This window comes from Gossypium raimondii, chromosome 6 (assembly GCF_025698545.1).
Source record: "Gossypium raimondii isolate GPD5lz chromosome 6, ASM2569854v1, whole genome shotgun sequence".
NCBI lineage: Eukaryota > Viridiplantae > Streptophyta > Magnoliopsida > Malvales > Malvaceae > Gossypium > Gossypium raimondii.
In genome coordinates this window covers 28,956,622-28,979,551 of record NC_068570.1, presented here as the reverse complement: position 1 = coordinate 28,979,551, position 22,930 = coordinate 28,956,622, and the positions used below count along the sequence as shown (strand labels likewise).

Below are 22,930 nucleotides of genomic sequence, written 5' to 3'. Positions count from 1 at the left end.
GATCCAATTACCTTGTTTCCTTATTTTCCTTTTAAACATTGGGCTATTTAGTCATATTTTAAATGATTTCACATTTTTTTAAGCTAAAATTTGGAATGCTACAAAAAGTATTGAATACTTTAATAAAAGGGACTTAGGTTCAAGTTGAACCTAGTCAAAAATAGCAAAGTATTAAGAAACAGAAAATAAAACTAATTAAAACATAAATCTACTAACTACGACTCCTAAATACTTGCTTACGAGTTAGCAATAACCTTCCTATTTATAGAGATGTTTAGAAACCTTAATTAGGTTTATTATAGGCCATAAACTCAGAAAATATTGATTGTGTGGATGATTTTAGCCTTGTCGATTTTTGCTCCCCACGTCTAGCCTTGTTTCGCGGCATAGCCAAGGGTATGTTGTGACACGACACCTTGAATTCAAGCTTTGAAGTCCATTTTCACGTGCTGCGACTCGGGAAACTTATGCTACACTCGGAAGTCGTCCATAAGGCTATTAGGCTTATAACTACTCATCCTGCACCCTCCATTAAGCAGATTAAAACTACCTAATGCCCGTATTGGCATAATAGGTAAACTGGCATAAATTATTGCGTAAAATAGCTTATTTTGCAAATAATTAAATCTAAACTACGAAAGGTGAAAATGAAATAATTAAATATAAAATGACTAAAAATAATCCCCTTAAATGCCAAAATGTACTAAAACTACTACCACAATTGGCGGCAGGTCACAACCCTAGACTCAAAATGAGCAAATAGCTACCGATTCGGTGGTAGGATAGTGTAGCTTCGAGACGATCCGACTTGACGAGTTCCGCAAGGTAATAATCTACAAGGAAAATGGAAACAAACGGGTAAGCGAATAAAATGCTTAGTAAGATCATATAGAAATTAAAACTTATCTTAATCATTTAAGCATAAAAAAATATTCTATTAACTACCAAATTAACTTTCCTTGGTACTTGAATACATATATATACATGCAATATCACTACAAATCGAATACGTTAGTTACGTTCTCGAATCGTAATATCATCATCATTTGAAATATAATCCCATAAGAATCTATATTTCAAGTATCATTATTACCATTTCATTTTCAATTCATTATTAAACTCTTGTACATCGCCCGATAGAGCTATAGTAAAATGGACTTGGATACATAGGAATGTAATGCTCACACAAACTGACATTTTATCAGAACTACTCACACAAGCTGACATCATATCGAGGTTACCCGTCCTGGATAATCCAACAATACGTATAATCTGAGAATCTGCAACAAATGTTAGATCTCATAACATCATGTAAATCCCTGATCAATTACATGATACGTATCCTAACCTTTTACTAAGTTCACTTGGGCATCATTTTCGTATAAATGACATTATTATTTCCTATACACCATTTAATTTCTCATATAAGACATATATTTAGTCAACATTTTCATTTGCATTCTATTCTATTTTCATGTAACCAATATTCTCATGAATTTACAATTCAAATTTTTTTGAGTTATAAGTGTCAAACTCTCTAATTCATTTCAATCAAATACATAAATAAAACAAAATACTAATTAACATAATGTAAAATACAGTAGTAAGTTTCATATGAACTTACCTGATCAAAACGACAAACAACCCAATTTTCAGGGACTAATCAACAATTTTGGCTTTTCCTCGATTATCACCGGTTTGATTCAATTCTTGATCTATACAACTATTCCATTCCATTCATCAATACCAAATATTTATAAACTACGTCATGACATGAATGAACCTAAACAATTTCACTTTTTGACACCCCTAAATTTTTACATTTTATTCAATTTAGACCTTAATTGAAATAGTTGTAACTGTCAATTTTAAGTCTCGGTTTGAAAACCAATTTCAATTACATCCTTTAGGGACTCCTTACTACATATTATTATCGAAATTTCACATCAATTTCACAATTTATTTAGTTTAGCCCTTAAGTTCAAAACTAACAATTAAACATTACAGTTTAGTACTTTTTCACATCTAAACTTAAAACCTATCAATTTAACACTAATTTCTTCAAGAAATCATCAATGACAACTTTAAAAAAGTTAAACAGTTTTACAAATTGGTACATGGGCTAGCTAAATCAAGCTCCCATGAACTAAAAAACACAGAAATTACAAGAAAAAGACTTAATTGAAATTAAAAATTAGGGGTCGAATGTTTGAAGCTTCCTTAAGGATTCCATTTCTTTCTTTGTACAGTGGAGAAGAAGATGAATAGAAAAATGGCCTTTTCTTTCTTTAATTTATCGTAGATATTAAAATTGTGGTTAATTAACTAGGTTTTAATAACTTAATCATAATTTTTAACTTAATCAATCGTTAACATTTATAAGTGGAATTTTACATCATATTCCACTAACACATATTATACTATGGTTTAATTTCCATTTTGATTGTCTCGCTAATTGCAATTTATGTCCTTAAGTCTTTGGCCTATTACAAATTAATAGCAATAAAACTTTTACAACTTAGTCATTGTACCCTAATTAATCAATTAATAGACAAAATTGAAAGACTAAACTTTAATATTCCATTATATCAACTACATAAATATTTATATTTAATATTTACGACCCAATTTATGAAAATGGGGTTTCAAAATTATCTTTTTCGGTACCACTAAAAATCAGGCTATTATAACCTACCTCATTAAGAAAATTTTTCCTCGAAATTTACCTAAGAAAAGATTAGGGTATTAGGATTTCATAGTTTTTTCCAGATCCCATGTAGCCTGTTTTGTACCATGACGGTGCCACATCACCTGCAGTAATGTTACCCATTTATTTCTCAATTGTTTTACCTCTTAGCCAAAATTTTAACCGGTTCTTCACTGTATGTCAAATCAGGCTACAACTCAATTTCATTGAAAGATAAACACATGGGAGGGGTCAAATCTATATCTTCATAACATCAATATATGAAATATATTATGACTCTTATCTAGTTCTAGAGGCAAAGCTATTTTATAAGCAATAGGTCCAATTCTCTCAAGAATCTCATACGACCCAAAAAACAACCTTTTTCTAGAGCGAAACTTTCAAAAAGACTTTATTTCTAATATCAAATTCAATGTCTTTTATTTTCAAGTCAACATAGTGTTCGGAAATGTGTCAATATTGTAGTAAATATGTAAATGCTTTCTATTTATTTGAACGGTGAATAATTAAAGTTAAGTTCACATTTCACTATTATATCTTTTGTGATTTTATATTTTATATTTTACATATATAGCAAAATTGTGACAAGCAAATATTAGCTCATTAATTATCTAAGTTCGAATTCATGATAAGTGACATTGTAAGAATGTTTACATTAAGACAATGACAACTTACTTTTGTAGATAATCTAAACAAGTATGTAATCTCATAAAAGAATCAAAGTGAGCATTTGATTCAAATACTCAGAAGAATTATTATGTCATTTACGATTCCAATTAGGGAGATGGTTAGTCTTGGCTATAGGAGCAGTTGACTCCACAGGTAGAGACTTAAATGTACTCATTCGAAGAATGATACATTGGACTGGACCCAAGTTGAATTTATTCTGAATCCGTTTGTGAATTAATTCACTTGTGATGTTCATGGTGTGACTTACCTAAATCTTGAGTTAGTCATTGACCATGCGTATGTACCTCATGTGCTTTGATATAAGTGGAGGCTTATGCTCTAAAAATGATTGAGCTGATAGCCGGTAAGTTGGGAACATGACTTGTGTATGGCATGACTTTACTAACAACAATGAAATTCACAGCTCCATTAAAGAGTTAACGATTTCCTCTCATTGGCATTGTGTGGATTGATAAATATGCAATGTGGACACGAGTTGCTTACTCTCGAACGAGCAATTTATCACAGTCATTAGTTGGTAGTGACAATATTAATCATTAAGAAGACACAATGGTGACAATGAGATAAAATAGGATTATATTGAGTGAACGAGTTCAACTCAAAGGAATCAAGAATATCATATGAGGGTAACACACACATGGCGAGGTCATTGGACAAAGTAGTTAGATGTTTTGCTTTCTTAAAGAATATACAATAATGAGTTTCCAATCATAATACTTATTGTGGACTAACTCCAGGATTAAGTATATTGCATATTATCAGAACGATGTTTCTAGATATAATTGTAATTAACTCGAGCCTAATTGTATATGTTTAATTGGTCCATCCGCTAGCTCAACCAAAACTCGACTGAACTGTATTTTAATCAAAAGAAAATTCTACGACTTTAGAAATAATTTAATTAGGTTAATTTATTCGATGTGGAATTAAATTTTTTTTAGTTAACTATTTGCATATTTTTGTTATTTTTATTATTCTTAGTTGCCTTGTGAGCTATTTTAATTTAATCATGGATGATGATAAATGCAGGTGGTGTGACGAATGGTACGTACACGAATGAGGATCGAGTTGGTTAAACGGGGCCTCGACAAACCAATTAAGTTACAATGATGAAGATGATAAGCATGAGCACTCGGACGAACCTTTACATAAGCACTCAGATGTGGATAGAATCAGCCGAGAACGCCAAGATATGTTCAAGCAAATCTAAAACCATGCTCGATGGATTCATTACTCACTAACTAAGCTAATAAACCTATACCAATTATATTTTTTTGTCACTTTTAGCTAGGATTCTCCTCTCGACCACATCATAGACTAAAAAATACCACTTACGCTCTCCTCTCGGTCTCACCTAGGTATATAGATCTCCTCTCGATCTCACAATTCAACACAATTATATTGAACTATTTAAGGATAAACCCTCCCCTCGGTCTCATTTATCTAGCGTATTAAGCATTTCTATAATCAAACAATCAATTAATTAAGCATAAACATCAACTTAAACTAACAAATAACCAATCAACCAACCATCAACAAATTTAGTACATAATCAAATTTAAATTCCAACTAAACATTTTATCAAACACATGGTAGGCATAAAGTAAAAGTAAAGAATTTGAGAAATGGTCATTTAATTGATTGGAAACCAACGAAGCCCAAGAGTTTCATCATCTCCCTTTTACATAGCCTTCAACAATGAGAAAGAAATAAAATAAAATCTATCCTAAAAAGAAAAGAGAAAACTTAATTTAAAATGAAAAGAAAAGAAAAACCTAACCTAAAACTATGAAAACTAAGGAGAGATAATTTTTTTCAACCACCAATTCTGAAAATACAAAGCTTATATAGTATTTATAGTCTACTAACATTTAACCTAACATTAATAATTATTCCCTTAAATGAAAACAAAGACTTAAGCTTGCTTGGACATAAAATTGTCCCTACAGTGTTTTCACCTATTAGGTAGCGGTATCGCGATACCCAAAAAAATGTTGAACTTGGGGGACTTGGGGACCTCGGTATCGGGATACCCATGCTCTAGTATCACGATATCACTGTAGTTGGCCTCAATTTTTCTCACTTCAGAATTGTCAAAGGTATCACAACTTTCATGCTTCGATATTGCGATGCCTACATTCTAAGTGATGCTTTCTTCAAGTTCATGTCATTATAGACTCCCTACACCACTCAAGCGCATTGTTAGGTTTCTCATGGCATGTTGGCCAATTTGGGTCTCAAAGGAGCATAAAACTCACAAAAAAATAATTTATTAACAACAAAAATTGCTTGAGCATAAGCTTTTTAAATGTAACAGAGATCCTCATTTGACGTATCAAATTATGACAGATCACCACCACGGGTCTCCAGTATCGCCACCGTTGTCGATTGTTTGACTAATACTGGTTGAACCACCACCGGCCCCTGCCAACTTTTACTGGTTATCTAGGTTGGGTTTGTGTTGTCTCAATTGATTTTGGATATGTCTTGGTTCTTTGGGTTTCGTAGAAAAATTAGGTTACAAAAACCCTAAGTCCATTTCTAACTCACATGAATAATTATAAAAAATAAAATAAAACCTATCTGGAAATGATAGTCCACGATCTAATTACATATCCCTAAATTTATTAAAATCTAAAATTACATAGTCTAATTTCTAGGAAACACAACTTTGAAAAAATTACTTTATCATATATATAATAAAATAATTAAACACATTTATTCACATTCATAACCTAAAACATGCATATAATTAAAAGAATGTCACATCTTATCAAAATTAACCAAACATGAAGAAGAGAAAAAATTTGATATCAGTTTATAATATAAACATAGCATAACCTAAATCTAACACCAATAGTTCAAAAAATCCAGTTAAGAAAACTATTTAAAGTTATAGCGAAAGTTTAAAATTTTCAAAACCGAGTCGATTTGTGCTATTTATAGCAATAAAGTTTTTACTGAAAAGTAAATATGCTTTGCGTGAGACGAATTCGAGTCAATAATGACATTCAAACAAACGACCTTCTTCACTATCCTCGTACCACAAGTAGCGTTGAATGTAGGCTTGACCAGTATGCACCGAACACATGAAAAGAAACAATATTATTACTTTTAGCAGGAAAACAATTCTCTCAATAAAATCCAATAAAGACCGTAATTCTTAGAAAACAAAATTAATTCTAAGTAAATAAGTTATCACTATTTTCTAAGATAATAATGATAACTCAATAATTAAGAAGTGTGTATTAGGTCAATTGGTTCTATATATTTAGAAGGAAAGATCGAAGAATCCTGGTTGGACAAGCTCTAAACAAATAATATTTATTTAATAGAAAACACAATCCTACTCTAATTAGAGTGAGGGTGGGTGTGCCACCCTAGTTAATAATACTAACCCCTCTTATCTATCATAAAAGGTTTTGGGCCTCTCATGTTTTCAGTCCAATTATATGTGATTCGTGGACTTTTGATCTAATATTTTATAATTTTATCCAACACAATATTTGTTTTCTACTTCCCAAATAAAAATTATCTATTCAATTAATTTAATTAACTACATTAATTTTCTAATCAAATAATTTTCCCAACTTAATTCTAATTTCGCTAAAGTCATAACAACTTTATCGTAAAAGATTCTATGATGAAATATATTTAATTTTTCTTGTTTAATGGATTCATAATAACTAATTAATTTAATTTAATTTTTAACTACATTTATTTAATTATGATTAATGAAATAATAATTGAAAACCTAAAATTGATTTTCATGTCATTTCTATATTTAGTGAGAAAACACATTTATTTGTGAATGTGACCCATTTCTCTAACTTCATCATTTCAATTCATTTATATTAATTTGGTTCAACTTGTAATTCATTTCTAGTTTCAACAAGTTAGAAGAGAGACCGATTGGACATATATAATGAGGTCTCAAATAATCTATAATTAAATTTTATCTTTTCAACTATTAATTATAAATTTATTTAGTAACGATGTCATTTCATTACAATACCATGACTTAGCTCTCCCTAATTGCATATCATTATGAAAGCTACTTATTAAGTGCTCGTTCAATGACCTTCTCATAAGTGTGTTACCCTCATAGAATATCCTTAATCTATTTGGGATAAATTTGTTCTCCCAATATTATCCTATTTTATTTCATGGTAACTATTACACATTCCTTCATGAAAAGTCAATTATTATCAAATAGTAATTAATTCATTCATCACTAAGATAAATGACCCATGAATCTGCTACTTTCCATTTACCATGTAATGCTGATGAAAGGACACAATTTACCCTTTGTTGCGTTATGAATTCCACTACTGCAAATGAAGCTATTTCATTTAGAAGATTGTATACCCCAACATACCAACTTTCTGCTCTATTATCAATTGAACATAAGCTATCAATATATCAAATGAGATGAGTCATGCACATAGTCAATCACTTACTCAAGTATAGGATCTATTCTACTCGAGTCTTGTATGATACACTATCAGTTTAGTCAGTCACATCCATGTCTCTGTCTTTTGAGAGTCGTCCGCTCCGATACCGAAAACAAAGTATCTCCCAATTTGAACTTGATAGATGACATATTAGTATTTTAGTTGATTTGCTCAATTTCTATTAGACTAAGCACATGTTTAGATTATCTACTAATATAAGGTGTCTTCTCACACTATGTTTTGATCACGTAGTGTCACTTAATGTTAGTTTAAACGTTAAATAATTAGTGAGTCAATATTTGCTTTCATTTTTCTTTGTGTGCAAAAACAATTGAGGAAAATATACAAAAGATATTAATGATAATGATGGATTTTTATTAAATCAATTTGTTTGAAAATTACAAGTACATACACAAAATCACTACAACAAGGGAACTAGATCCCAAAATAATGGGGGTATTCGATGAGGCAATCAGACTCCAATTATTCAAATTTTCTCTAGATGGGAGAGCGAAGGATTGACTCAAATCTTTTCCCCAAGCCTCTATTACCTCATGAGATTAATTAGTGTAGAAATTTTTGGGTAGATATTTACCCCTCACGAAGATGGCTAGACTTTTGAAGGATATTCAAACTTTCACTCAATAGGATGAGGAAAATTTGTACGATGCATGAGAAAGGTACAAGGAACTTCTTAAAAAGTGCCCACACCATGGTTTAGAAAGTGCTCAATAGATATTATTTTTTATAATGGGCTAGATGTTGCAATGAAAATTCAAGTTGATTGTGCATTTTTAGGTTCATTGGTGCAAAAGTTTCTAGAATATGCATATGCAATTTTAGAAGAATTAACCTTCCAAAATTATGAGGTTTATTAGTGCATCGCACCAAAGAAACTAGTGGGAGTTAATGAAATCGATCAAGCTTCAAACCTTTTGGCACAATTGATGACACGGTTGAATGCGATAAACAAGAGGTTAAATTCTTTATCTTTACAACAAACTCGAATGAGTCATTCAGTGAATAGTGCGATGACTATTTTGGAGGTTCCCATCTTACCGAGCAATATTATGGATATGTTGAAGAGGTAAATTACATGTGTAATTAGAGCCATCAACAAAACAATGCTTTTGCCAACATTAGTAATCCTAAATGGAGGAATCACCCAAAATTCTCATAAAGGAATAATCAACAAGGAATTAATGCACCGTTCAAATAGAATGCTTTGTTCGGGTTTCAAAAAAGACAACCACAATTCCAATAAGTTCCACATAAGGAAACAACTAAAGATCTATTGTTGGAAAAAATTGATGTGTGAATCTCGAGTCAAGGAGCTACTGTTCGACTATTGGAAGCATGAATAGGCCAACCTACAATTTATTTAAGTAGTTGACAACAAGAAACTTTATCGACTGACACACAACTGAATCCCAAGATAGATGATCAGAATGAACACTGTAAGTAAATTATTCTTAGAAGGATAGAGAGATTCTTAATGGTTGTGAGTTGAATAAAAAGGTTATTCCATATGAGAAACAAAGTGTATACTTAAGAATGAAGTGGAATAGACTCGGTCTCACATCCCAAATTTCACAAATCCAGGAGCAAGGAGAATAAATGTGAAGGTTATCTATCTTGGCACACTTTGGTAGTTAGTCCACCAATTTATAAACTTCTAGCGAATTGATGTTTGGTGTATAGAGTACCCGCCCATAGAAGTTTCTTAGGATTTAATTCTTGTAGTATTCTTCAATTGAAGGAGTACAACAAACTAAGAGTATGCCTTGGAAGTTCTTGTTGAGCATAACATATCATAAATGAGTTACCGCCAATAGGTATAGTTTGCTAAGCTTACTCGAATGATGTGCAGAAGAGGTTCTGTAATGTGATTGGTTGGGAGTCAACTGAAGGGATTTACTGGTCAAATAGCAACAATATCAGATTTCCTTTTATATTTCTTTCGGGTTTTGTAGGACATTAAAGAGACAACTTATGTATGCATTAGACATTTGTCAAGATCCATTAAAAGGTACTGGGGGATATATATATGTTGAGAAGGGAATGAATGTTTTTTTCTTCCTTCAATATTACCCTCTGGTTTTTCTTCTTAAACTTAAATGTTTTATTCTTCTTTATTAAGTTTGAAGCTAAGGATTTGAGATAAGCAGTGGATGTTCCATCTCCTGGTAAGTCTGATAACTTTACATGTTGAGTATTTGAATGAGTAAAGAAGTTATAAAGCATAAACAATAAGATATGAATAAGAGACCCTGCATGGGGGTTGTCTATAATTGAGATGTATTAGCAATATGTCTGTAAATGAGTTTTAATGGTAGTTTTATGTTCTTTAAGTAGGTATTGTTGTTGCTGGTTCGAGAAGAATGTTAGAGTCTAGGGTCTCCAAGCTACAGCAGGCGAGTTTCAAGTGAGTCCTTATCTTAACTCATGCATGTTAAATTTACAAGGGAAGTGATTATGTTGATGCAATCTTAAATGTTCGGTAAGATGTGAGAAGTATCATCAAATTGCTGCATGTTATGAATGAAATATATTTGTTACTGGAATAAGAAGAGTGTGAATCACTAAGATGAGTGCACGAATCTGGGTAAGTACATGTGGTGTTAAGTAAGTCAATCGTCCATTTGTGATGTTTCCAGTAGGGGCTACATTGCTAACCAAATAGGCAGATCACGTTGACCACAAAGACCTTAATGGTGTAGTCTCCGGTGAAATGTAAACCGAACTGACAGAACATGACATAAGGATCTGTAAGTTCATGAGCCTAAGACCCATGGCATTGTATGTCAACAAAAACACTCATGGTGATCCCTTCAGTGAGATATGGACTAGACTGACAGATCACGACATGAAGTTATGTATAAGACTATGAGGGAGAAACCCCGTGGCAACCTCTGAGATGGTTCGACATGACAGTAAAAATGTAATTCCCTGTGACGCCTATGTGGCGTGTTCTGTAAGGCCTTTATGGTGTATTCAGTGAAGCCTGTAAGGCTTAAACTATGGTATTCTTGTGACATTATGTAACACCCTTGAGGCGAAGCCTGGAAAAATGTTTCGGTGTCGTGATCTGGGTAAGTTTTGAGACTTTTCTGCTAATTGATGCTATGCTAAAAATCTGGTAAGTTTGAATATAGCTCTGTTTGGTTAGTTTTATGACAAAGAGTAAATATGACCTAAGGGAAACTTTTGAAGGGATTTCCAGAGGTGTAATTTGAAAGGTAAATCTGCCATATGAATTTGCCAATACAAGAGATTTGGCGTATTCAAAATTATGAGTAATATGTGTTTGTCAGATTTGAGTTTGGTAATGCTATGTATGAAAGATATCTAAATTCTATGGTATCGGCCAAATTGTGTATTTCAGGCTATAAAGAGGTTATAAAAATGTATATTGTCCGCCAATAATTGGTGTTCTTATGGATTGTGTTATGGTTGTTTGGGATTTCCTAGGTTGACTTAGAGCATTGCCTCTATCAGAATATGGTGAGAATTGGACTGTTTCACGTTATGGTTTATTGTAGTTCTGATAGTTATCAAACTCAGTATGAGAATCCGCCAAATGTAAGATCAGTAGGGAGTTCATTGTAAAAGATCAGTTTGTTAATTATTCGCTAAAGAATAGTATCTGTGAGTAACCATCCTAGGGAAAATATTTAATGTTTGTTTGAAGAAGAATCCATTGAAAATGGGCTTTGTATAGATATTCTTCTGAAGGTACCTTGGTTATTCTAAGAAGGAATAAGATATGTATTATGTGATAAGATCTAGAGTTAGCCAATGAGTGAAGTGAGAGTAGATATTTAAGTATGGAAGTCGGCGTATAGGTATATATATGATATTATGAAAGTATCCGCCAAAGATAGAGATGTAGTCTGAAAATTTCAAGATAAGGAGTTCAAATAGAAAAGGTTCTAAGTTATTCTGTATTAAAACTCACTAAGTTCGCGTGAACTTACAAAGTGTTTGTTCATGCTTCAAGCCCTACTATGAGAATAGGTGTCCTATGAGGGGTCAAACCAAGAATGCGTCAGGAAAACGACAAGTTGGGTTATTATGCGTACAGAGGACATCTTAGAAGAAAGGCGTATAGTATACCACGCCTTAAAGAGTGTTTTAATAAAATTTTATGTTGGAATGTTGTATACTGTTTAATACCTTAATGTAATTATTTGATGTTCTCTTATATACTATAGAACAGTAGAAATTAATATGAAGTATGTTTAGATATAGTTTACACCTACTGTATAATTTTTTATTAAGTGTTTTGTGTTGTAACATCCAATATCTAGATTCAGTGATTCTAGTCGGGTAGAGGGCGTTACAATATAAGTTAAAACAAAGGTTCCGGTTTATCCATCTTTTTTTCCCAAAGCAATTGCAAAAGAGGAAATTGGATGAACAGTTTCAACAGTTCTTAGATATGTTCAAAAAACTGACTGAATATTCCATTTGTCGTAGCCTTAGAGAAGATGCCAAGCTAGGTCATGTTTATAAAGGACATTTGTCGAAAAAGAGGCATCTTGGAGATTATGAGACCGTGGCTTTAACTGAGGAGTGTAGTGTTATCTTACAACATAATTTACCTCCAAAGCTTAAGGATCTAGGTAGCTTCAATATCCCTTACTCCATCGATGTTAACTCTTCCTCTAAAGGTTTGTGTGATATGGGATCATGTCACATCCTGAAATAGGGCCTAAATGGAACAATGGTTGTGAAACCACGAATTCGAGATAGAAAAGTTTATTGTGATTAATTTTTATGATTTATCGATTGATTGGATGCATGTGTTGGAATACCGATAAGAAATTTCAATGATTGCATGTCTGAATTGCATATTAGGGATTAATTGCAAAAGTGGATAAATATGAGCTTTAGATGATAAAGGATTTAATAGAAGTGCATAATTGAAGTAGAGGTCCTTAAATGGTAATTAGACCATTAGATTTTCATGGAAAAAAATGGGCATGCATAGATAAAAATAACTAAAGTTTTAATGAAGGGCATTTTAGTCATTTGGTAATAAAAAGAATTAAAAGGGAAAAAGATGGCAAAATGTGCTCATCTTCTCCATAAGGTTCGAAACTTCAAGGGACTCCATAGCTAGGGTTTTTTCACTTTCTCAAGCTCATAGTAAGTGCATCCAAGCCCCATTTTTAATTTTTTTTACGTTTTTGGAGTCTTCAAAGCTCGATTTAGCTTATTCTACCATTAATTCATGTTAGGGTTCATATTTGGAAAAATACCCATAGGTGAAATGTGTTTATTTTGATGTTTTATGGTAGAATATGAAGCTTGAAATTATGTTAAACAACTTTTGCTAAGCAATTTTAAGTGAAAACGAGTAAAACGACATAATCAGTAAAAATACCTAATGTTCATAAGTAAATGTTAGAGTGAGAATTTGATGTTGCCATAGAAGGGAAAGATATTCAGCATGTCATAAAACATAAGAATAAGGGATGAAGTTTAATTTCTGAGCTTTGGGGCATAAGTGTAAATATGCAAAAGTTTAGGGGAAAAATTGCAATTTTGCCAAAGTTCGAGTCAATGACTGTTTTGATGAATGTGAGTATTAAATAAGTTAAATTTGCTATTATAGATCAAGAGGAACGAAATCTGGAGTTAAACCGGGGAAAGAAAAAGGTTGAGGACTAAGTTGCTAGATTTGATCGTATTTTGTACCGAGATAAGTTTACGGTAAATAAATGAAATATTTTAATAATTATTATTAATTTTGTTATTTTCCATCAATTATGTACTTATTTTATGAAATTATTTAATGTTGACTCAAGTATGAGATGATAGAGAATTAGTGTTAAAAAGTCTCGTTGAAACATTAGGAATGTATCGGATACAAATGTCATGACATTAAGGGAATGGGATCCCATGTAAGACCATGTCTGGGACATGGCATTGGCATTATTGAGGTTTTGAGAGGTCCCACGTAAGACCATGTCTGGGACATGGCGTTGGCACCGAGATGAGAGGTCCCCCGTAAGACCGTGTCTGGGACATGGCATGGGCACCGATATGAGAACTCTCATGTAAAACCATATTTGGGATATGGCATTTGCAGTACAGGAAACATCCCATGTAAGACCATGTTTGGGACATGGCTTTGGCATGTTATTATCTGATAGGAGACCCGAGTATCCTTAGTATTCCAAGTGGTTCAACGGGCTAGTAAATAGACTATGTTACATGAAAGTTCAGGTAAAAGCATAATAAATAGATTCATGTGAGTTATAAGGGTTAAGAATATCTCAGTTATCAGTTGAGAAAGAAAAGTCAGCAAGGGAGGAGTAAGTTATAATCATGAGTTATTTAAGTAAACAAGTAAGAGAGTAAGTAAAGAAGAAAGTAAAGATCATGATACTTGATGATAATTTATGAGTATAATTATTTATGATAAATGTTGTTATTTATTTTCTTGTAAACTTACTAAGCTTTATGCTTACCTCCTTTATTTTTCTTTTTTTTTTTTATAGTATCCCCAAGCAAATTCAGGGATCATAAGGACGCTGGAGATCGTTTCACACTATCAACAGATCATCTCGGTATTTTGTGATTCGAAATGTTTTAAGTTATGACATGTATAGGGACTTAGTCATTTTGTGTGTGTCTTTATGATGTGGCTAATAAATAGCATGTAAATACTCGATAATGATTAGCTATTGAATGACTATTAAGAACATGTTTGGTGTATGTATGCCTAAATGATAGTTAACACAAAGAATTATAAAAGAGAAAAAAATTGCAATGGAACAGTTTTTGGGCAGCAGCATTAACTTGATTTTGAAAAATCACCAAGGATAGTAGAAATGAAATTAGAGAGTGAATGAGATATAGAATTAAATCTTATCAAGTCTATTTTCATATGAAAGAAACGGTGTAGGCAAAAGAATTTTATATTTGGTAATATTTGAATTTTAGTGAGACAAGGTCAGAATGGTTTTTAAAGTCTCCTGTTCTGACTTTAGGAAATCATTAAAAATTTTACAGAAAGAATTATGAGTTATAATTTATGTGTAGATTCTTTAGTGAGTCTATTTTCAAAAGAAACAAACGAGAACATTATACGAATTCTATACAATGAGATAATTGATTTCTAATGAATAGGGGTCAGAACCGTCGGACAGTGAAATATGAGAGACTTTAACGAATAAACTGTACTATTTGGCTAACCCAAAAATTCTGAAAATTTTATAAAAAGAAAATATATGAGTCTAGTTTCAGGAAAAATTTACGGATCTAAATTTCGATTTTCGTAACTAGTTATAATTAAATTAGTGACTGTTACGCAAGTGGACAGTTTTATTATGAGTAGTGAAATAAATTATTTTGATTTATTTAAGTATTCGAAAAATTTTTAATGTTCCCGATTTGGACCCAAACTGTTTCCGTTGCATGTTTTAGGGTCTCGAGGGTCCTTTTTAGGGACATATTGATTGAACGTGAACGAATTAATTTTAAAAGCAAATTTTTATGCTCCGAACTAGTAAGTTAAGTCAGGTAATGCCTCGTGCTCGACTCCGGCAACGGTCTCGGGATAAATACTCCTAAAGGGCTTAACATTAATAACTGGATAGGACCGGTACGATTATCCTTATATCATTACTGACCTCATCGAGCACATTAGTTCCTTATATGCGTAGGTCGGTGACTTGTCCGAGAATGTTATAGTTTCGACTTGGGAGCACCGCATCACCATTCAAGCTATGTTGGTTGTATTCTAGCTATGTTGGTTGTCTTTTGTATTAGAATATTGACATGCACGTAAATCTTTAGATAGAATTTGTATTTGTAAATGTGAAATAAAAATTTGAATCCTTTTTGGTATTCTTAAATAAGCTTTGCTCCGTGTTTAATTTGAATGTGTTCATGACATGTATTTAAAGCTTAAATGGGTTTACATTTTGTTCTATAATGTCTTGAGAGTTGTTGAAATGATATGAAAGTGTTTAGATATATTTTTTTAATGTTTTGGGACTAGATTTCAACCTTAGGAGTTTGTGTTCTGGCGCCAATACTATAAGTATCGGAACATTACAAGACAATAACTAAAAAGCTACAATTTTTGGCACATAGGACCTATGTATCAGAACCTTATCCCAAGTACCGGTTCACATATCATTTGTACCGATACATATCCCCTGAACTTGGGCTACTCCACTATTTTTCGAGTCTTAAGCCCACTGAAGCTTGTTTTTGGTCCCAGACACTTCCAATCATCCACGAAACAAATCTAAAGGATTTGTAGATTGTTTCAGAACATTGAAATTGATTCTTTCAAAGTTTTATGATTTAATTAAATTGTTCAAAGATTGATTTCTTAAATGATTTTCGAGATTTTTGTTCCATAAGTGCTCTAGTAACATCTCTCATTCATAATGCCAAGATGGGTGAATTGTTAGAATATTATTACATTTCATCAACCAAACAACAAAATTTTATATTGCAATCAAATTAGCCAAACAAAAAAATGCAACATAATTGATAAGTGCTAAGTAGTCATAGATTCTGATAATAATGTGCTAAGTAATCATAGATTCTGATAATCCAATTCCCAAAGCAACACTCCTAAAAGTATAAAAAAGTTAGCTTATTCTGGAAATATATTACCTATCCTTAAACTAAATTGCGGTAACAATTTCCAAATCCAAGCCTAGGTTTCCTTTGCTATTTTATTATATGATAGTGTTGTAGCAGCTGGAAATAAGGAATCAAGTCAACATATTTTTAAAAAAGCATTGTAGAAATGGCTAGCTAAAGATTTATAGGTTAGTTTCAATGAATAAGTATTAGTGCAATTCAGAGTTCGTATTTAGAATCCTTATCATGAATAATTTATGATACGAGGAGGCTTCCCTTAGTTTATTGGAGAATTCAGTGCCAATTTAGAAGTAAAATGCAAAAGAAACCCTTACCGGCAAAGTAAATAAAGATGGCAAACTGAACCTCTGCAACAAAGTCGATAAAAAAAAGGTTAGATTTTGTTGTTTCACTCATGAAGTCAAAGATAAATACGTAATGCCATGTGCAATGGTTAAAACGTAAATTTCACTATAAAATGCAGATTTACAAACATCAACTACGAAGTTGTCCACTCCATATATAAATATACAAATATATTACCTAAATGTTTATAAGCTACTTACAATATTTCTCATGATAGCAAAAATATTACCAAGACAATCATCATTTTCCCCATTGCAAGTTCACGAAGAAATTCGACTCAACAGCTCAACAACTTGGCTCATGACAGGCCTTTCTTTGGAAAGTTCATTAGTACACATACATGCAATTCGGAAATACTCCTTAACCTCATCCTCGATTAATTCTTTATTTGGGATCTTTTGATATATCATTTCGATTTGTCGATTTTGGGCCACCATTTTTCTAGCCCACTCCACTAGTCCCACGTCTTTCCCCTCGAACCTCACCGGCCAATTGGGTCGGTTTTGGGTGGCAATCTCGATCATTAATATCCCGAAACTATAAACATCGGCCATCACTGTCGCAGCAGTGTTTCCTTCACGGTACTCGGGCGGCATGTATCCCATAGTCCCGGCGACTTGTGTGGATACGTGTGAATGGGCCTCTTTGACTTGCCGAGCGAGTCCGAAATCAGCGATATGGGGCTCAAAATCGCTATCCAGCAAGACATTGCTAGCCTTGATATCTCTGTGGATAATGGGCGTATCAAGGCCATGTAAATATGCCAGACCATTAGCTATCCCATTCACTATCTTCTTCCTCGTATCCCAAGATAACGTTAAACGGCCAACCGAGTTTTCTTGTTCCTCATCGTACAACCATTGGTCCAAGCTTCCTCTCTCAATGAATTCATATATCAAAACCCGATCCACACCCGAAGAGCAGAACCCGAGGATCTTGATGATGTTGTCGTGACGCAGCTTGCCTAGGGTTTCCATCTCAGCTCGGAACTCCCGGAGCCCCTGAAAGGCATTTGGGTCGAGCTTTTTAATTGCGACGGTGACACCGTAAGAGAGGGTAGCTTTGTAAACTATTCCGAAGCTGCCGTCGCCAATGATGAGGTCGGAGGAGAAGTTCTTCGTGGCGGCAGCGAGTTCCGCCATGTCGAGACGTTTGAGAGAGGGGTCGAAGGCGGCGCTGTCGCATGTGGTGAGATCGGGAGGATTAGGGGCGGGTTGGGTTCGGTTTAAGGACCGGATTTGAGGAGGGTTTGGGCGGGTGGACTTTTTAGTTGATTTGCAGATTAAGATGAGGAAAGCTAAGACTACAGAGACTAAAAAGAAGCTTAAGATTGCTGCAATAACTGCTTGAAGACTTCGATCCATTTAGCGAATAAGAAAAGAACCGCTATGAAATTAGATGAAGAAAAGAAGAGCGAAAGGAGGGAGAAGAAGAAAGCGACCGTCCGGTTTTGTTTTTCAATGATTGACGGGAGAGGGGAGGTTTGGGTCGTGGAAATTGTGGACGAATCAACGGTAGCGAGAGGACGGATACAGTGGGGCTGATCTTAGGATAAGAAAAAAAACTGTCTGACTTCAAAATTAGCCTCACTCATTTTCCGTTTTGGGTCCTATTTTTATTTTTCCATCAATTAGGTTTGTTTTGAAATTGTAGGTTAATTTTTGGGTTTTTTACACAAATAGGGTGAAAATTTTTTTTACTGAAATAGGGTGTCAGAAAAAATATTTATCAAAATGGGTTACTTTTTTCATTAGAGCCTATTAGATAGGCGTCAATGAATAAAAAAATAATAATTTTTTTTGAATAAAATATAATTTTATATTTTTTTAATATATTTTTTAAAAAAATACGGGTCAAAATACGGTCAAAGGATCGGGTCGAGTCGGGTGGCGCCTATCAAGTAGGCGCCAATGAAGGTGCCTCATAGAGAGGCGTCAATGGTGGCCTTCGCCCATCACGCACTTGCATTACATCTTCTTTGCATGTGTTGTCCCTTCATGCATGTTTTTTTTTGCCTATAAGTAAATGTAAATGGTCCCAACATGCCACACGGTAGAGAAAAAAAAGAGAGAGAAAGGATAAGAAGAAGAGAAGAAGAAGAAAGAAAGAAAAAGGTAATGTATTTTTTTAGTAAATAATTTTGTTTATAATTTAAAAAGTTTATAGTTTGTGAATTTTTTAGAAGATATTGTGAACTTTTGTTATTAATTATAAATTATCTATATTTAGTGTTTATAGTTTAGATTAGAATTTTGTATGAATATTCTAACTTTTTGTATGAATATTGTAATTTTTATGAATATTGTAATGTTGTATGAATATTGTAATTATTTTATAATTAAATTTGTATTTATAGTTTTGGATTAGTAATTTGTATGAATGCTGTAATTTTTGTATGAATATTGTAATTTTTGAATGAATATTGTAATTTTTTGTATGAATATTGTAATATTATAGTTTTGTATGAATATTGTAATTTTTGTATGAATATTGTAATTTTGTAATTTTGTATGAATATTGTAACTTTTTGTATGAATATTGTAATATTATAATTTTGTATGAATATTGCAATTTTTTGTATGAATATTGTAATATTGTAATTTTGTATGAATATTGTAATGTTGGGATATATTGTAATATTGTAATTTTTGTATGAATATTGTAATTATTTTATAATTAATTTGTTAGTAATTTGGGATTATGTTATAAATTTTGGGCAAATTACCAATAAAAGCCGTTTTTTTTCAAAATTTATCGAAATGGGCCGATTTTTTTATTATTTACCGGAATGGGCCATTTTCCGCGAAATCGTGTCCACGTCAGCGCGATGTCAGGGTACGTGTCAGGACATCGCTTCCACGTCAGCGCGATTTGCTTACGTGGACACAAATCGCGCCTACGAGGACGCGATTTGCTGACGTGGATGAACAGTTTGTGTTTTTAAGCTTGGAAAACTTTGAAAGGCCATAACTTTTCGCTCGGTTGTCCGATTGAGACGATTTTTTTTATTTCGAATAACTTTTCGAGATCTACGCGCTAGCAAACGCCGAAGGTGATTTGCTGAAGTTTTCATCAAAAAAGATCCTTTTTTGCCCCTAAATTTCGATTTTTTCGGTTTAAAATTGAATTTTGAAACATTCAAATCATTATTTCCTTATTTATTTGAAGTAAACACAGGATATTTTTTTGCAGAATTGTCTTATATCATCCTGTTATAGGTATAAGTCAGCTCATTCCATTTTTGAGAAGTTCCCTAAAATTTTCCATTTTATTCAATTTAGTCCCTAAAACCTAAATAGTCATATTTTCAAATCTAAGCTTCGTTTTTCAATTCAAATTCAATTTCATCCTTCCATAACATTCAAATATTCTTAAATACAAAAATTTCATGCTAATTTTGAAATAATTACACTTTAGTCCCTATACTCGTAACTAACAAATTATACTTTAAAAATTAGTCCCTATTCATCTCTAAGCAGTTTGTCAGCGTGTAGATCTCAAAAATTTATTCGAAATAAAAAAAATCGTCTCAATTGGACAACGGAGCCAAAAGTTATGGCCTTTCAAAGTTTTTCAAGCTAAAAACATAAACTGTTCATGCCACGTCGACCAAATCGCGTCCTCTAGGCGCGATTTCAATCCACGTCGACAAGTCGCGCTGATGTGGATGCGATTTCTGGCGATACCACGACATCGCGCTGACGTGGACGCGATTTCGCGAAAAATGGACCATTCCGGTAAATAATTAAATAGTTGGCCCATTTCGGTAAATTTTGAAAAAAAGGGCTTTTATTGGTAAATTACCCATAAATTTTTATGTTTGTAATTATTTAAAATTTAATTTATTAGTAATTTAGGATTAAGCTATAAGTTGTTGTGTTTAGTTTGGTATTTGGTGAGTTTAACATATAAAGTTTATAAAAAATTAAAATCATTTCATTAAAAGTTTAATTATAAAAAATTAAAAATCATTTTATTAAAAGTTTAATTATAGTGACTTTTTAATCATATAGTTGTTGTTAACTCATTTAATTTTTATATAATGTAACTTTTATATAATTAAATTTTATTTGATTTTGTATTTATTTAACAATAATTATTGATTTTTGAAACAAATTAATCAATTCATTTTTATTGCGATTTGCAGAAATGGGTTCTCTAATTAATAATAATAATCACATATCAAGTACTATTAATGAGATGGTAATAAAATTTGTTTTTGATATTCATGTTATTTGTTGAATTAAATTATATTTATTAACTATTTTGCTAATTTAATAATGTCAGGGTCCGTACCGCACATTGAGGGGCCGTGTTAATAGTGTAGGGTTTCAGCCAGATGAACGCCTAATACCATACTTAGAGTTAGTCGGGTTCGGATCAGCGGCATTGATTCGGACTTTTGATCTGCGATACGACTTGATTTTCGCTTTAGTCGAGCGATGGCGTCCGGAGACCCACACATTTCATTTGACGTGCGGAGAGTGTACCGTCACTCTAGAGGATGTTGTAATACAGCTCGGGCTTCCCATAGACGGGAATACGGTCACGGGCGTAAGTTCAATCTATAGACCGGCTACCCTTTGCAATGAATTACTTGGACGCTCGCCAAGTCAGGGGAAATTTACCAGTTTGAGATTTTCATGGCTACATGCCATTTTGAGCATTTGCCAAGTACTGCTAATGAATGGGAGGTGATGCAGGCTGTTCGAGCTTACATTATGCACCTTATAAGGGGTGTACTCATGCCGGATGCAAACGGCAGTAAGGTCCACTTGATGTACTTACCCTTATTATCCAATTTGCATAACACTCGTTCATACAGTTGGGGGTCCGCAGTTTTAGCGATGCTGTATCGTGAACTTTGTCGGACAATAGATCCTTCTGCGGTTGACATAGGCAGATGCCTCATACTGCTGCAGTCGTGGGCACTTTACCGGATGCCATTCTTGGCATCTATTAGTCATCAATCATATGTATTTCCACTCGTTAATAGGTGATGAATTTTTACTCATTATAATAATTAGTTGACTTTTTTATATTATATTATTCTAACAATTTGTTTTCGTAGGTGGAGTACTAATCCGGGTATCGGGAGGTCATCGACGGTTCCGATATATCGTCTAATGATTGAGAATCATGCTAGAGAGGGGGTAAGTTTTTCGAATATAAACTTAATTTTATTATTTTATCTCACTCGACCCACGTTAATATAACAACGTTATTAACTGTGCAGTTCATTTGGATGCCGTATTATGCTTCGGAAATTATGGCAGTTATGCCATCATCTGCCCACGTCCACTCAAACCTATGGTGCATTAGCGCACCCATTATCAATTTTAACGTAGTGGAGTGGTATCATGGCAATCGAGTACTCCGGCAGTTCGGTTGCATACAGTATATCCCGACACTGCCAGTACAATTGGGAGAGATCCATGGGATGAGCAAGAGGGGGAGGTATGGAGATAATTGGGGATAAGTGCACGAAGAATATATTACGATATGGAACAACCGGTTCGGGAGGGTACATCAGATGGATCGTGCTCCGAATTTGCAGCCCTCGTTAGAGTACATACAGTAGTACTGTGAGACAGGGAAACCATTTTTGTTTGGTGGGCGGTCGATTGTAGTCCCTCCACATACGACACGAATTACGCAACCCCTTCCAGATCTGCATCATGCACCAGAGCCTGAGCCTGAGCCTGAGCCTGAGCCAGAGACAGAACTACATTCTAGGGATAGTTCTTATCATCTAGAATTAGGGGGCGATGACTATTTCGTGGCCTCGTATCCACCTCAGTACTTCGCTCCTTCCAGCCAATATCTATCGTCGTACTCCTCTCCTCCCGGATCAAGTTCATCGATGGCATTTGAGACATATGATTATTCATCTATGTTTCACACACCCCAACATACTGTTGAGGAGAATGTTGATAACCGTAATAGCCCACAATGTGAGCGTCAAGCTCCACAAAAATATACCCCTAGAACCACACTATTAAACCATCAATTTTAGGGGTTTTTGTAATAAACAACCTCATATTTATGTAATGATAGTTCCTATGTAAATAAAATTATAATGGTTTAAAAATGTAAATAA

At 33.3% G+C, this 22,930-nt stretch overlaps 2 protein-coding genes and 1 non-coding gene across 7 annotated transcripts; 1 reads left to right on the top strand and 2 right to left on the bottom strand.

Moving 5' to 3' along the window:
* Positions 1 to 96: 96 nt before the first annotated feature.
* Positions 97 to 18,391, bottom strand: LOC105774138 (putative serine/threonine-protein kinase). 5 transcript variants are annotated; one of them, XR_008196928.1, is made up of 3 exons: positions 17,031 to 18,391; positions 16,800 to 16,832; positions 97 to 833 (listed from the first exon to the last, which is right to left on the bottom strand). XR_008196928.1 is itself a non-coding variant. In XM_012596512.2 (2 exons), exon 1 carries the CDS (start codon positions 18,192 to 18,194, stop codon positions 17,091 to 17,093), a length of 1,104 nt encoding a protein of 367 aa, XP_012451966.1. In that variant the 5' UTR covers positions 18,195 to 18,391; the 3' UTR covers positions 16,460 to 16,832; positions 17,060 to 17,090. The 5 variants fall into 5 exon arrangements, 1 of the variants encoding a protein (XP_012451966.1); XR_008196929.1 differs by having other exon boundaries at positions 17,060 to 18,391; XR_008196927.1 differs by lacking the exon at positions 97 to 833 and adding an exon at positions 6,258 to 6,463.
* Positions 8,464 to 8,570, bottom strand: LOC128042060 (small nucleolar RNA R71). Its single transcript, XR_008197268.1, has one exon. It is a non-coding gene; the product is annotated as a small nucleolar RNA R71 (small nucleolar RNA).
* On the top strand, positions 18,219 to 22,309 carry LOC128041711 (serine/threonine-protein phosphatase 7 long form homolog). Its single transcript, XM_052632010.1, has 5 exons — positions 18,219 to 18,311; positions 21,118 to 21,384; positions 21,534 to 21,826; positions 21,902 to 21,983; positions 22,067 to 22,309. The coding sequence occupies exons 1-5, from the start codon at positions 18,219 to 18,221 to the stop codon at positions 22,307 to 22,309; spliced, it is 978 nt and encodes a 325-aa protein (XP_052487970.1).
* The last annotated feature ends 621 nt before the right edge of the window (positions 22,310 to 22,930 follow it).

Bases quoted from the DNA above. Each gene is read 5' to 3' on its own strand.
- LOC105774138 (XM_012596512.2), bottom strand. From the start codon at position 18,194: ATGGATCGAAGTCTTCAAGCAGTTATTGCAGCAATCTTAAGCTTCTTT.
- LOC128041711 (XM_052632010.1), top strand. From the start codon at position 18,219: ATGAAATTAGATGAAGAAAAGAAGAGCGAAAGGAGGGAGAAGAAGAAA. The intron at 21,385-21,533 runs GTAAGTTCAATC...GAGGTGATGCAG, and splicing joins ACGGGAATACGGTCACGGGC to GCTGTTCGAGCTTACATTAT. The intron at 21,984-22,066 runs GTAAGTTTTTCG...TTAACTGTGCAG, and splicing joins AGAATCATGCTAGAGAGGGG to TTCATTTGGATGCCGTATTA.